General features: G+C 45.1%; 1 protein-coding gene across 3 annotated transcripts in view; it reads right to left on the bottom strand.

The window, feature by feature from the left end:
• Positions 1 to 7,902: 7,902 nt before the first annotated feature.
• The window catches only part of LOC102932805 (mitochondrial intermediate peptidase), a 135,720-nt gene continuing 127,415 nt past the window's right edge, over positions 7,903 to 16,207 (bottom strand). For all 3 annotated transcript variants that reach the window (XM_037891199.2, XM_043530842.1, XM_037891220.1), the window contains exon 19: positions 7,903 to 8,166. In XM_037891199.2, the coding sequence (XP_037747127.1) occupies positions 8,069 to 8,166 (98 nt within the window). In that variant the 3' untranslated portion in view covers positions 7,903 to 8,068. The remainder of the gene's footprint in view (positions 8,167 to 16,207) is intronic.

Raw genomic sequence — 16,207 nt, forward strand, 5'->3', positions numbered from 1 at the left:
CTGTGAGTCAGATCTATATCCTTCAGTACGTGAATAATGTCTCTTGTTCTATTGTAAATCCTAAATAATGTGAAATGTTTATGTGCAATCAAAATAAAAATGTATGCAGTATGTCCTCCAAACTTAGAAGATATAAAGGACTTTGTTGGTTTGCATTGCAAATAATTGTTGCACTCTAGAACAGGAACTGTCTGGCTCTAGGAAGAAGAAATATTAAAAGATGTAAACCAGCATAAAACTTTGAAATATTAAGAGAAATTGCCTAAGGGGGGAGGTGAGAATCCCAATTAATAGTAGGAGCTAATAATGAAAAACAACACCTGAAATGAATCAAACTTAAAAAGCTTCCGATAAGAAAAGGATTAAGGAAATTTGTTACACACCAGCGCCATCCAATGGATACCAATGGAAGCAGCAGAAAAACTAAGAAGCTGAAATCTGAGCACCTACTTGGCCCATGTCCAATAGGAATCAGAGAGTGGCCCTTTCCAACAACCCCTGAAACTTGGGTATATGAAACCCTTCTGAGCATAGAAGAGTTGACTGAACCCCCCAAAAAGCTGCAGAATCTTGGAAGAGAGTTTTGTGGAAAGGACTCTTCCTCATCCCAAGATTAGGAGGATAAGAAGAAGAGGTGAGATTTCATTTAAAGGATTGTATTTCCTTTCTATTCTTTAATATAAATAACTCTAGGTTATCTTGCTGAACTTACACTCTCTACTGAGACCCTCGAGTAGCCATATTTTAGATTTTAACTCCTTTATAAGTCCAAACAAATTGGCCTAAGCGACTGAAAAGAAATGTTTTAAGCAATTGCTTTTAATATTTTAAACTCTTCCCTTTTGGACCAATCCATTCAAACTGTACTAAACACACCCTTCAAAATGCCATAAAGACAAGTGCATCCTTGGAAGTGAGACAAATGTGTTGGGTACAAAAGAACTGAGAAGTGAGGATCATAAGTAAATATAATAAATCTTGATACAGTATTTTGCATTGTTCCTTGATATACCTGTTGAGCCTCAACTCTAGTCTGTGATAATTGTTTGCAAGACTGTATTGTGTATGTAGTACACATAATGAGTTGTGTCTACATTTGTGTGGTGAACTGTTGATTATACAGTTGTGGTTCTGGGTGAATTAATAAATTATTGGTTGGTTAAGAGTAAGCAAGTGTCCTGATTTGAGAAATACTGTTCAAGCGAAAAGTTGAACTAAAATGAACCCAGCATTAAAACTAATAAGCTAATGCTCCCTGAACTCAGTAAGAGGAGGTTACTTACCTGTAAATGGAGGTTCTTCAAGATGTGTGGTCCCTATCTGTATTCCACAAGTAGGTGCTCATGAGCACAATGCATCTGAGTCCAGAAGTGTTTCTTAGCGATGTCTGTTGACCCACATGTGTGTAGTGTGTCTTCTTGTGCTTGCAGCCAAGGGAGAGGTTTGAGGAGGTGGTTGTGACAGAGGCAGGGAAGCATGGCCGTTGAGATCAGTGCCGCTGACATGGGGGCTCCTGCTGATGTTGACAGTAGGCTGGATGGGCAGAATAGTTACCTCTGCTGCCTGCATCTCAGGACCGGGACCATAGTGTGACTCTGGAGCCCTTCAGTGAGTGGAGGGGTTAGTCCGTCTCTTCGTGTAACAGCTTGTTCTCATCAAAGGGAAGGTCCTTGATTGTATTTTACATGGTCTGGTATTGCCACCTTTTCTCCTGCGCTGCTGCTGGCAGGGTGCTGCCTTCAGAGCTGGACACCTGGCCACCCGCTGCCACTCTCTGGCCACCCAGCTCTGAAGGCAGTGCAGAAGTAAAGGTGGCAATATTGCAACCCCCCCTACAATAAACTTGCAAACCTCCTCCCCCCGACTCTTTTGGGTCAGGACCCCATTTGAGAAATGCTGGGCTCCCCCATTAAATCTGTATAGTAGGGTAAAAGTACACAGAAGACCAGATTTCACAGTCCGTGCCCTGTCTCATGGCTTCCTCCATCAAAGTATTTACAGAGGCGGAGCTCTTGAGCTTCCCAGGTGTGGGGCGGGAAGGACTTGCCGATGGAGCAGCGAACTGTGATGGGTGCCTCGCTGAGGCAGGAGAGGCACTGCTGGTGCTGTCGCTCACAGAGGCGGAGTAGTGGAATACCCACTGGACCATCACTCGAAGAACAAAAAGAGGCTATCCTAGTGGATTCTATTATATATCGGCAACCTTAGATCATTAGATTTCAGCTTAAAAATCTAACTGACCTGTGGCAAATTCACCTATTGATACCGGTTCTTGCTTTCAGTGGCAGCAGAGCCAGTGCACCTGTGCCCCATCCAGTGGTGAGCTGGAGCCGGTTCGCACCGGCTTGCTAGAACCGGTTGTTAAATTTAGAAGCCCTTTTAGAACCGGTTGTTCCGCGAGGGAGAACCGGTTCTAAAAGGGCTTCTAAATTTAACCGGCCCAAATTGGCACCTTAGGTGCTGACTCCATGGTTGCTCCAGCCCTGGAGCCCCCATGGGGAAAATTTGGTGGGTGCAGAGCACCCACCGGCAGCTCCCCGCCCTGCCCCTGGCCCCAGCTCACCTCCACTCCGCCTCCTCCGCTGAACGCACCGCCCCGCCCTGCTTCTCCACGACCCCCCCCCCCCGGCTTCCCGCAAATCAGCTGTTCGGCGGGAAGCCGGGGGTGGGGTGGGCTGAGACGCAGGCTGCGGCTTCCTGCTCAGGCCCAGGGAGGCAGAAGTGAGCTGGGGCGGGGCGGCAGGGGGGGCTACCTGTGCCGCAGCAAGTAACCCGGGGGGGCGGGAGGCGTGTACAGGGGAACCGCTCCCCACCTCAGCTCACCTCCGCCTCCCTGAGCCTGAGCGGGAAGCCGCCGCCTGCGTCTCAGCCTCTCCCCCCCAGGCTCCCCGCAAATCAGCTGTTGGCACGGAGGAAGCCGGGACGGGCTGAGATGCAGGCGGGGGCTTCCCGCTCAGGCCCAGGGAGGCGGAGGTGAGCTGGGGCAGGGCGCGGGGGGCGGGGGGGGCAAGGAGGGCTGCCCGCACCACAGCAGGTAACCCGGGGGGGGGGGAGCGCGCGCAGGGGAACCGCTCCCCACCCCAGCTCACCTCCCCCTCCCTGGGCCTGAGCGGGAAGCCGCCGCCTGCTTCTCAGCCCTCCCCCACGGCTTCCCGCCGAACAGCTGATTCGCTGGGAGCCGGGGCGGGAGGGGGCGGAGAAGCAGGGTGGGGCAGCGCCTTCAGGGGAGGAGGCGGAACGGAGGTGAGCTGGGACCAGGGGCAGGGCGGAAAGCTGCCAGTGGGTGCTCTGCACCCACCAAATTTTCCCCGAGGGGGGCTCCAGTCCCGGAGCACCCAGGGAGTCAGTGCCTAAGGCACCACTTTTGACATGATCAGTGGGGGGAGCAGCTGCTCCCCCTGCTCCCCCTAGCTACGCTCCCCTGCCCCTAAGAGCCAGAGGGACCTGCCAGATGCTTCCCGGGAGCCGCCCAAGGTAAGCACCGCTGGGACTCCCCACTTCACCCCCCAGCAGGTCCCTCTGGCTCTTAGGGGTGGGGTGGGCACCCACTATGGTGGCCCACGAGACCCTCCTGCCCGGTTCTGGGGGCAGACAGGGGAGGGGGATGGATGGGGCAGGGGTCCTGGGGGCGTCATCAAGGAACGCGGCAGGTTGGATGGGGCAGGAGTCCCGGGGGGGGGGGGCGGGGGGGCCATGACCCCCTCGTGGGGTGAGGAGGGAACCCGTTGTTAAGATTTTGGCAGCTCATCACTGGCCACATCAGCTGACCCAAATGAGCTTTAAAAGATGACACCTGGACCGAGAGGATAGGAGAGACCTTGCGAGTCAGAGCTAGGAAGCAGGAGCAGCAGCCGCACTGCCCAGAGTTCCCTGGGAGGGGAGGCAATGAGAACCTGCGAGGTTAAAGGGAAAAAAATCCCCTGGGAGCAATGGCTCAGCGTGAGCTGAATAACTGTTTTTTATTGTTTTGCTTAAGTTTGAGACAATAAAACTGCCTAAAAGAGACTGTGGGCATGGCAGTCGATCTTTTGGGGCTGGGGAGAAGCCCAGCTGGGGCCTCACTGTGTTAGATGCTGTGCACACAGCAGAAAAATATGATCCCTCTCCTGAAAGGCTTATAATTTTATAGCAGCTAAATCAAGAATGCAGCACAATTTGAGATTAAAATATGACTCCAAGATACCATATTAACAAAAAAACCCAATTTTTGGGTAGCTAGTTTGGAAGCCCCAGTGGTAAAATTTGGAAAAAGTGGTTTTGTTGTTTAAGGGGAGTTACACTGCTGGTCACAAGAGAGATCTCAGATTACTGAAAAAATGTGTATTTGTTGGAAAATAAAAGTTCCTCAAAGAAAAAAAAGGGAAAATGCATCAGTCATTTGAACAGCTGGAAACATTTTTGGAAACACCATATAAAAGAGGGAGAAATTTTCATTTAGAATCATATTTCCTCTTCTATAATAAGCAGCACAGTGGCTATACAATGCATTCTCAAGAGACTTGATCATGTCTACTGTTTTATTTCCCAAATACATTCACAAAATAAAAATCAGTGGAGTTGACAAATTGTTTTTTTGCAAAAATCCAAAGCTGGAATTGATTATTAGTTTTATTTATTTCCCCATTAGCTCTCCTGAATCTGACCTCACAGTCAGCCACAATCCCAAAAGCTAAGAATTTGAGTGAAAACTAATTCAGGTCTACTCTGTTGTGAAAAAACAGCCTCCTTGCAGAATGAGAAACTCAAGGTAATCAGCCATAATTCTAAGGGCAGGGCCACTGGAGGAGGGCCTGGCTGTGGAGTTCAACCTGCCTGGGAAAGCGGAGACTGTTTGTCAGCCTCAAGCTGTGGTCACAAGCCCCTGCATCTTCCTCTAGCGTGGCTGCTCCCAATGGACAGCACTGGTGTGGGTGGCTCCGTACTCTCCCCTCACCCTCCCAACTTCAGGGCCCCCTCAGCCTCCACCTCTCGCTCTCTGTCTGAGCGGGGTCCAAACCCCAACAGTGACAGTACATGGGCCTTCTACAGACCATGACAATCTGTGGACTAAATGGGCAGCATTGTTTGTGCTATGTGTGGTGTATGCAAGAATGTTGTGTGGCCACACATGTGTGCTATTTAGAGGGAACATTGGCCCCATCCAAGATCAGGATCCCGTTGTGCTGTACAAACCCTCCCTCTATCATAATCAGTTATTCAAATATGTTGACCTGGATAGACACCGGTAGCTTGATCCTCTGGAGAAAATATGTAAAATAATATTAATTACTCCAATCTCATCATTCAAATCAGCATCCAGAGGTCCTTGAAATATTCCATAAAGTGTTGTTATACTGTTGTGACAACTGGGCCTACAAATTTACCCAAATTGTGAGCTCAATTGTAAAAAGTATGCAAACGTTCATTAAATGGTACAATAACCTATAAAAACAAATGTTGATGGAAAAAGGTACGAAAGGGAGACAGAATAAGTGAATTAGTCTAAATAAAAAGGCCACGTTGATATAATTCAAGGACTGTGTTGAAATTATGCTTGTGTAAAAAGGAGCTATGGAGCTAGAAGTTAAGGAGACAGAATTAGTACGTCAGATATAAGGCCTAATCGGTCAACACAAAAAGGAAGGGATGAGCTATTTCACCCATCACGCCCTTTCCGGGCCCTTAAAAGAAAGATTTTGTGGGGAAAGGTGCAAAGGAATAAAAAGGAACAGAAAGAAGAACAGACGGACGCTACTAGTGCGAGTGGTTGCCACCCCCCCCAGTCTCTTGGGATCCCAGGCCTTCATCATCCTGATCCTGAGAGGCGACCAGACCAGACCAGAGAGGGTCAGATCCAGATGACATTGCCACCCATACCAGCACCAGCTGAATACTAAACACTAGGTGGGCTGACAGTTATTACCATCTTTGATATCATCTAAAAGGCTGTCTGTCATAAACAGTTTTTTTTCTTTCTAAAACTCTCTCCAGCTACAGGGAAAGGGAACAAGATATCTTCTTAAAACAAGAACACTGTACATTTCAAATGCTTTAACTACTTTTCCTTCTTTTCTGTTTCTTCAATAAAAGGTTAAAAGGATTTTTAATGGTGTGTTTGCCATGGTACTAAGCGGGCTGAGATCTCTGCATACTGAACCTTGTTTAACACTGGTTAGCATTGTAAAGTGACTGGTTATGTTAACACTTTTGGCCCATATATTCCATCTAAATTAATACAAAAATGCCAATGCTTATTATGGTATCTTTTGAGAAGTCTGAGTCTTCATAATGTGTGGGTGGGTGGTGTTGGCATCTTCCTAATAATGCTTTTTTTCTCATTTACTTTATAAAAAATGTTTAACTACAGTATGGTAAATTTAAAAGTGTGGCACGCACTTCCTCTTTAGGGATAAACTAAGAACAGAATGTAATACATTAGCTATGAAACAGACTACACTCACAGGAGTTAACTTGTTGACCACTGTTGAAAATGTACCCAATATTGCTATGTCAGCAAAGAAATTCCATATTTATTTAAAAATACATATGGTTTAAAACAGTTAAATATCACTTAGGAATAGGATTGCTGTACTAACAATTTAAGCACCAGTAAATGCCTTGAACACATACAGTAGAACCTCAGAGTTACGAACTGGACAGTCAACCACACACCTCACTTGGAAGCGGAAGTACACAATCAGGGAGCAGCAGAGACACAAAAAAACAAACAAAAAAAACAGTATAATACGTTAAATGTAAACTACTAAAAAATAAAGGGAAAGCAGCATTTTTCTTCTGCATAGTAAAGTTTCAAAGTGCTAGTAAGTCAATATTCAGTTGTAAACTTTTGAAAGACCTATCATAAAGTTTTATTCAGTGTTATGAAAATTTCAGAGTTACGAACAACCTCCATTCCTGAAGCGTTCGGAATGCTGAGGTTCTACTGTACCTCAACATCACAAGCATCCAATGAGTGTCAAAGTGGGAAGGAAAATGTCCAAGATGTGACACCATTTTTCAATGCATGTAAAATTGTGACTTATTTCACAAGCTATATCAAATACGACAATTACTGTTTGTCCCATAAATGAAAAATAAATTAACAGCTTTTTTTCCCCTCTTCTTCCACTTTCTCTCCATATTTTTTTTTAATCTGTTAAACACCTGCTACCTTACTCAACTCTCACTCTGTCATCTCTTCCCTTTTCTATTTCCTCCTGCAAGTCCTTTGTTTTCTAAGTTTGTCTTTTCTTTCTCCCTGTCATGCAGCTGAATTCCATTCTGATGTTTGTCCCCTTAGTTCTTCATTCCACTTCTCTTCCTGGATACATACTTTTAGTCCGTAACTCAGTCTTTGTTTTCTGAATTTTGCTTGCTCTCTCTATGCCACTCCTCCATTTTGAAATAATTTAGGAAACCCACGCTCTCTCTCCATGCTTTTTTTTTCTCTCCCCCCAAAATTTTCTTCCCTCCACATCCTTAGCATTTCCTCCACCCACCTCTTTATTTCGCTATATGCTTCCCATCTCTCATTCCATTCCCCATACAGGCTCGCATCCCCACTTCTCCCCAGTTTCTCTTCTCTGCACAGCAAATCAGGCTATTTCTCTCCCTTCCTCTGATGCAGAACATCCCATAGTCTTCTATAAAGAATAGGGTGAAAAAACTTGACCAGTACTGGTGTGGGCAGGTGAGAAGGAACCATGCAAACAACCCTGAGTCATGACAGTTTTGTGCTAATCCTGAATTCAATAACTGTGTACTGAAAGAGGTCTCATTCCTACCACCCATCTTGGTGAAGGGTTGGATTTCCAGATAGCCACACACTCATAAAGTACATGTCAAAGAGCATTTTCCCAACACAGTCTTCTGCAAATCCACTTGAAACCTTAGCCCATCATCTTCTTAAATAAAACCACACAATCCATTAAAACACATTATTTATTTAAAGATTCTACAAATAATAATTTTTATTTGTTGTTTCACAACTGTTCATTGAGAAGCAGAAACAAATAGCCACGGCAGTACTATGTCCATCATTGTTAAGACTGGTATAGTCCTCTATAAAAACAATCAGTTCAGTTCCATGTTATTCTGAGTCCATGAAGAACGTTTCAAAGTCCTGATCCAAATCTGAAACAAGGGCGCCCACAAAGTCTTCAACAGAAGGAGACTTCTGAAGCATACCTATGGAAAGGAGCACAAGAAACTCTCGGTGAGAATCGCACCAACATGAAAGCCTTGACAATGTTTACCTGAACTAATTTGTCTGTGTCATACTGAACTACTCCAATGCAGCTATTACGATTTTTCACCAAGAAGCATGCAACCATTCTACATGGGAATATTTAATCAATCTACTTCCTAGCTAGCTTTCTGGCCCTCATCACCATAGTATCTGAAAGCCTCACAATCCTCTCAACACCACTGTGAGCCAGGAAGTATTATCCCCATTTTACAGATAGGGAAACGAGGCACAGGATAGGGTAAATTACTTTGGTCACACAGGAAATCTGGGGCTGAGCAGGGAACTGGTCACAGATCTGTTCATTCTCAAGTCAGCACCATACCCACTAGACTATCCTTCCTACTCTGATTTAGAAATGCCAGATGATCAAACTGTCACTATGCAAAATCAAACCACAAATCCATTTACATTTTATCCCTTGGAAAACTCCATTTCTCTTCCACATTCTCTAATACCCCTCATGGTATTAACCGCCCCCTCCCCACAAAAAAATCATTAAGATACATGCATAACTAAAGCATGTCACACAACCTTCTGGCTATAAATCTTGTCACACCTTCTCCTCTCCCTATCTCATTTCTCTTGTATTCACTTGTCCTATTATGTCCAAATTTAAGGCTCAATCCTGCAAAACATGTATCAAGCTTTCTTGAAGGTGGGGACCATTTCTTACTGGCATGTTAAATGCGTCACACCCGGTCTAAGCTTGTTTAATTTATATAATACAAGAATTATGTTCCTATTTTACACAAATTTGGAAATGTCTAGCCTATATAAAGACACTATAGTATTGTTCCTGAATATAAAATTTAACTTGCAAATTTTGCAGACTCTTTGCTGGGGAGTGGGGGTGAGGGGGAGAAGAAATCATGTCATCTCAATTAATTGCCTTGCTTTAATCTGATTAACCAAGAAGATTCTATTGATTCAAATCAGAAAGTTTCCCTGTGTGCAGTGGAATATAGATTTTAAACAGTCAATTCAAAAAGGATTTGCAACAGTGCACTTTTTAAAGGAAAAAACATGTTTTCTATAAAGCATCAGAATATACTGTCTAAATTATTTTCAGCTGTTTTGTTGTAATAAAAATGCATTGTGTACTATTGTGAGTTTATTATTAATATTTTAAACACTTTAAACGGAAATTACATTACTTGTATTGGAAAACATCAAAACCAGCTAATTCAGAGCCAGTTAGTTTAAAATATAAACTCTGTGGTTCTTTGAAGTGATTCACATTCTTACTAACAAAACTGCCAGTGTAAATATAACCTTTCTCAACCCTTTACTATAGGCACAAATAGTGCACATCCTCTTACATTCTTTCACATCCTTAGACCATTTGGTTTCAGTGGGAATAATAACTGCAGCATTTATGAAAAACAAAATCTTTCAGTGCATCTTTTCATAAAACCTGACTGGAACCAACTGGCTTGAATAGATGTTTCTTGTATTTTAAGTAAATGCTAAATACAATAGTTCAAAAAGCAAGAAGAAAGAAAGAAAGTCTCCAGGCAATTCTGGATAGTTACTAAAAGACTTTCCTAGTTAGGATCTCACAGCATCCTGATTTTAATTAGCTTTAAGTGTATACTGCAAGTGTCAACATGAACTGCCATGACACAGTTGATTAATATCAAGAACTAAGTGAAAAATAAAAGGTTCACACTGCAGACAGAATTAAAATGCAGTCAAACAACACTTCTATTCAGATATTTTCAATATCAAAGGGAGTGGAAAAATGGTTACTTTTAACAACCTGACACACTCATCACTTTTCCCTTTAGCACAATAAGGTGTGGTTTGTATCTTTAGTTCATAAAGACAACTGAGCGACTTTTGCAGTACAGTATGTGGGTGCGGCTTAGAGAAAGACATACTTGTTTGTGGAAATCAGTTATAGTGGATGGAAAAACAAACTCCATCTTGAATGAAGACCTGCAAACAGCAAGATGTCTGACTCTATCCCAGAGATACCTGCTCTGTGCACAGAAGGGATTCACACTGTGTGTGGGTCTCCTCCCAAGTGAGTTGGTCTGGCTAGAGGACATGTATATTGCCACACTAGCAGCCATGGAGACCCCCTCCCCGCCCGAACAACTTTGCAGTGGGAATACCCCTCTAAGGAGGCCTCAAGGGGCAGCTGTCAACTGGCAAGCCTGGAAGCACGGCTCCATTGCAAGCTTAGCTGTGTGAGGGGAACAGGGGCAGACAAGCCACCAAAATCCCTATGGCCTGTCCCTCTAACAGAACCATTTCCCCAGTACCCTGCACCCCTTTCCTGCCGGATTTCCCATGGGAAAGGGTGATCAGGAGCATGTTAACAGGACACACTGATTTTTCTGATACCATAAAAATAACTATGGACAAAGAGTATGTAAGAAAATACTTTAAAAATTCATTACAAACAAAATCTGCCTGTCCAGATGACATACATCCAGGGTGTCAAAAGTATTAGCTAACAAACTTATAGACCACTGACAATTCTCCTTGAAAAACTGACAACCAGGTATGCAAAGAAAAAAGAAAAATACAGTACTGGTTGCTTTTCAAAAAAAGGAATGAAGATCAATCCTAGGAATTACCTTCAAGTAAAATCTAATTTCTTACCTTAGTACAATAGCAACACAGTAAAAACTCTACACTATGGAAATTATAAAATGTGTGATTAAAGGGAACACTATAATACAGTTGGAAGTTTATACAGCTAAATAGTCTAAAATACCTTATTTTAAAAATCATTATGAATTATTTCAAATTGGCTTACATAAGGATATTAACGTAGATTCAAAATTGGTTAAAAGGACCATAAACAAAGGCAAGAAAAGTACCAGATTTTGTTCCAAATAAATTATTTTAAATACCCATCTTCAAGATTCTGGAATCAGACACACAATGTAATTTTAATTGGCCCTCTACATAGTAGTTGCATCATTTGAAAATGCAAATGGACTTCTCTCATTTATCACTGCAATGATGTATTGCATGATTGTTGTTCTTTCAACAGCACTCAGCCCTGTGACAACAGCTGCTTTTAAGGTACCAGAGGAGGCAGAATCAGGAATATCCACAGAATAAATTCTACCAATGCAAAAAGAGCAAGCCCTGATTATATAAAGTACTACAGATTCTATTGTAAAGATCCAAAACACTGTAATTTAGAATAATGCTACTGCAGTGTTTGAACCTATGACTCCATGGAGGAGGACAGACTACAAGATCATAACAGTCCCTTTTGGCTTTAAACTCCATGAATATCTGTATTATAATATGTACACACAGAACACTCCAGTTTCAATTATTTAGTGAAAAGAAAAGGAGTACTTGTGGCACCTTAGAGACTAACCAATTTATTTGAGCATAAGCTTTCGTAAGCTACAGCTCACTTCATCGGATGCATACTGTGGAAAGTATAGAAGATCTTTTTATACACACAAAGCATGAAAAAATAGGTGTTTACCACTACAAAAGGTTTTCTCTCCCCCCACCCTTTTGTAGTGGTAAACACCCATTTTTTCATGCTCTGTGTGTATAAAAAGATCTTCTATACTTTCCACAGTATGCATCCAATGAAGTGAGCTGTAGCTCACGAAAGCTTATGCTCCAATAAATTGGTTAGTCTCTAAGGTGCCACAAGTACTCCTTTTCTTTTTGCGAATACAGACTAACATGGCTGTTACTCTGAAACCAATTATTTAGTGAGATATCCACAAAGACTGACGGTTGCAGATTTTTAAGTTGTGACTATGTTTCGTAAGTTCGGCTCAACTCCCATTTCAGATCAGTCTCTCCCAAGCCTAGGGCAGCTGTGTTGCTCTCCTCTGCTTTGAAGTTCTCTTCCACATTACAGCACTGTGGTTAACCACACCCTTTCTGGGGATGGTTAACCATAACCTTCAATCACCTGTAATTGGGAAAATTATAAAAAAAACCCTGTGGTCTCTGTCCCTCTGAAACACCGTAATTGTTTTGGCCTTGTTTAGTTTGGGCCAATGTCTACTGCTGTTCATAACGGATATTATAACAGCACTAGCATTTTTATAAACTCCTTGTACATTAAAAAAGATGGACAAACATTATCTAAAATCTCTGCAATACCTCCAAGAGGTGAGGACAATTTTACACATGGAGAAAGAGAGATAATAAGGGCCTGATTTGCAAAATTGCACAGGAGCAACCGCATGCCTAATTTGCATCTGTGATTACTTTGCACATATATATTGGGTATTTGGGCACAGAAGTGAATAATTATGTACCTGCCTACAATACAGTCATTGTATGAATGGTTTAGGAATACAACTTCACATCTATCTTGCAAGTGCACTTTTTAAAATCAGTCTCTAGGGGGCAGATTTTCAAAGACATAAAGAACAGTTAGATTCTGAACTCCCCTTTGGGCTCTCTCTCAAGATTAGAAGATGGTAAATTAGACAAAGAGTCAGGTGTGGCTTCCAATCGTGTGATCAACCCACTACACTATGTCGCCCCTGAGCGCCATCCTACCCATTTATTCTGAAGTGCTGCACAGTGGGATTTCGTGATACAAAGGAAAGCGGGGATCAATCACGTCTACACTGACACTTGGCAGAGATGGACGAATGGATTTTATGTCATAACTGTATTTTTTCTTTAAATACCAAATTATGGCCTCTTGAACAAAACATAGCTGAAGTTATTTTCTATTTGTGGTTCCTACAGCACATATTTGTACCTAGTAAATAACTGGGCATGCAATAGAGTTAACATCATGAGAAGATTTGAAAGGACTTCATGGTGAAACTGCATCTTTTAAAATAATAATGCATGTTGCTATTGATGGTGGGAGTCAAATTCAAGCGAACAGATGTATAAATCTCAGGTCCTTAATTAAAGGCCCAGTCCAAAAGGAGTCTCTCCACTGATTTCACTGGAAGTTGGATCGAGTCCTGCATCCTCCTTATCAGTGAATCTGAGGGATCAAGTGAGAGAAAGATGGAAGCTAGGGCTATATCTAAACATTTAAAAAATAAAAATGAGAAGATAACATAGAATCATAGAAAATCAGGGTTGGAAGGGACCTCAGGTGGTCACCTAGTCCAACCTCCTGCTCAAAGCAGAACCAGTCCCCAACTAAATCATCCCAGCCAGGGCTTTGTCAAGCCTGACCTTAAAAACTTCCAAGGAAGGAGATTCCACCACCTCCCTAGGTAACCCATTCCAGTGCTTCACCACCCTCCTAGTGAAAAAGTTTTTCCTAATATCCAACCTTAAACCTCCCCCACTGCAACTTGAGACCATTACTCCTCGTTCTGTCATCTGCTACCACTGAGAACAGTCTAGATCAGGGGTCGGCAACCTTTCAGAAGTGGTGTGCTGAGTCTTCATTTATTTACTTTAATTTAAGGTTTCGCCTGCCAGTAATACATTTTAACGTTTTTTAGAAAGTCTCTCTCTATAAGTCTATATATTATATAACTAAACTATTGTCGTATGTAAAGTAAACAAGGTTTTCAAAATGTTTAAGAAGTTTCATCTAAAATTAAATTAACATGCTGATCTTATGCCGCTGGCCTGCTCAGCCTGCGGCAGCCTGGGGTTCCATTCACTTAGGCCGGCAGCAGACTGAGCGGGGCCCTAGCTGGCAAGGGGCCGGCAGCCAGAACCCCAGACCGGCGGCGGGCTGAGCGGGGCCGGCAGCCGGGACCCCAGACCAGCAGTGGGCTGAGCAGGGCCGGCAGCCGGGACCCCAGACCAGCAGTGGGCTGAGCAGGGCCAGCAGCCGGGACCCCAGACCAGCAGTGGGCTGAGCAGCTCAGCCCGCTGCCACTCAGCCCGCTGCTGCTCTGGGGTTCCGTCCGCCGGCGCCTGCCAGCCAGGGTCCCGGCTGCCGGCCCCGCTCAGCCTGCTGCCGGTCTGGGATCCCGGCCCTACCCACACAGAGTGGGTACCTACCTTCTCCCTGGTTCTAGCCCATTCTCTTCCTCTCTCTCTGCACTGAGCTGAGGGTGGGAGTGCACTCAGCCCAGAGCTGGGGGTGAAGGATCAGGCTGGGGGTTGGGGTGTAGGGTCTGGCCAGGAGCTAGAATGAGGGAGGGGGCTCAGGGTTGGGGCAGGAGGATTGGGTGTGGAGTGCTTACCAGGGCAGCTCCCATTTGGTGCAAGGGTTGCAGGTGGGGGGAGGGGGAGAGTGCAGGAGCTCCCGTTTGGTGCTCAGGGTGGGGGTGGGAATGTGGGGGGTGCAAGAGTCAGGGCATGGGGTGTGGGGGGGTGCAGGAGCGAGGGCAGGGGTTGTGGGGGGGTACAGAGGTCAGGGCAGGAGGCTGGGTGTGTATGGGAGGTGCTGGAGACAGGGCTGGGGTCGTGGGGGTCAGGGCAGAGGGCTGGGGGTATGGGTGTAGGGTAGTGTCCTGGGAGTGCTCCCTGCCCAGAGCGGCTCACAGCAGGGGGCTGGAGGGGATATGCCGTGATTCCACCCCCCTTTTCCCAAGACCCCATCCTCACCTCTTCTCCACGTCCCCCCGGAGCAGCAAGCGAGCTCCGGCTCTGCTCCCCATCCCTGGCAAGGGCCATCAGCTGATCGGCGGCAGGGAGGGAGGAGGAGGAGGGGCAGGAACCCAGCACACTGGGGGAAGAGGCAGGGGAGGGGGGACCTTGCCTGCCCTGCAGCAGCAGCTGGTAAGACCAAGCTTCTTCACCCTGCCCCCGCGGGCGGCGGGGGGGGAGCAGGATTTTTAATGGCACGGTGCTGCCTGCCAGGGTCCTGGCCCAGCTCAGCCTGCAGCCGGCCTGGGTTCGGCAGTGGGCTGAGCGGCGCCATCAGCTGGGACCTGGCAGGCAGCAGCGTGCCATTAAAAATCGGCACGCGTGTCATAGGTTGCCGACCCATGGTCTAGATCCATCCTCTTTGGAACCCCCTTTCAGGTAGTTGAAAGCAGCTATCAAATCCCCCCTCATTCTTCTCTTCCACAGACTAAACAATCCCAGTTCCCTCAGCCTCTTCTCATAAGTTATGTGTTCCAGTCCACTAATCATTTTTGTTGCCCTTGGCTGGACTTTTTCCAATTTTTTCACATCCTTCTTGTAGTGTGGACACAGTACTCCGGTTGAGGTCTCACCGATGTCGAATAGAGGGGAACGATCATGTCCCTCGATCTGCTGGAAATGCCCCTACTTATACATCCCAAAATGCCATTGGCCTTCTTGGCAACAAGGGCACACTGTTGACTCATATCCAGCTTCTCGTCCACTGTAACCCCTAGGTCCTTTTCTGCAGAACTGCTGCCGAGCCATTCGCTTCCTTGTCTGTAGCGGTGCATGGGATTCTTCCGTCCTAAGTGCAGGACTCTGCACTTGTCCTTGTTGAACCTCATCAGATTTCTTTTGGCCCAATCCTCTAATTTGTCTAGGTCCCTCTGTATCCTATCCCTACCCTCCAGTGTATCTACCTCTCCTCCCAGTTTTAGTGCAAACTTGCTGAGGGTGCAATCCACACCATCCTCCAGATCATTAGTGAAGATATTGAACAAAACCAGACCCAGGACCGACCCTTGGGGCACTCCACTTGATACTGGCTGCCAACTAGACATGGAGCCATTGATCACCACGCGTTGAGCCCGACAATCTAGACAGCTTTCTATCCACCTTACAGTCCATTCATCCAGCCCATACTTCTTTAACTTGCTGGCATGAATACTGTGGGAGACCGTGTCAAAAAGCTTTGCTAAAATCAAGGAATAACACGTCTACTGCTTTCCCCTCATCCACAGAGCCAGTTATCTCGTCAAGGAAGGCAATTAGATTAGTCAGGCATGACTTGCCCTTGGTGAATCCATGCTGACTGTTCCCGATCACTTTCCTCTCCTCCAAGTGCTTCAGAATTGATTCCTTGAGGACCTGCTCCATGATTTTTCCAGGGACGGAGGTGAGGCTGACTGGCCTGTAGTTCCCAGGATCCTCCTTTTTCTCTTTTTTAAAGATGGGCACTACATTAGCCTTTTTCCA

Source organism: Chelonia mydas, chromosome 1 (genome assembly GCF_015237465.2).
Source record: "Chelonia mydas isolate rCheMyd1 chromosome 1, rCheMyd1.pri.v2, whole genome shotgun sequence".
NCBI classification, from domain to species: Eukaryota; Metazoa; Chordata; order Testudines; family Cheloniidae; genus Chelonia; species Chelonia mydas.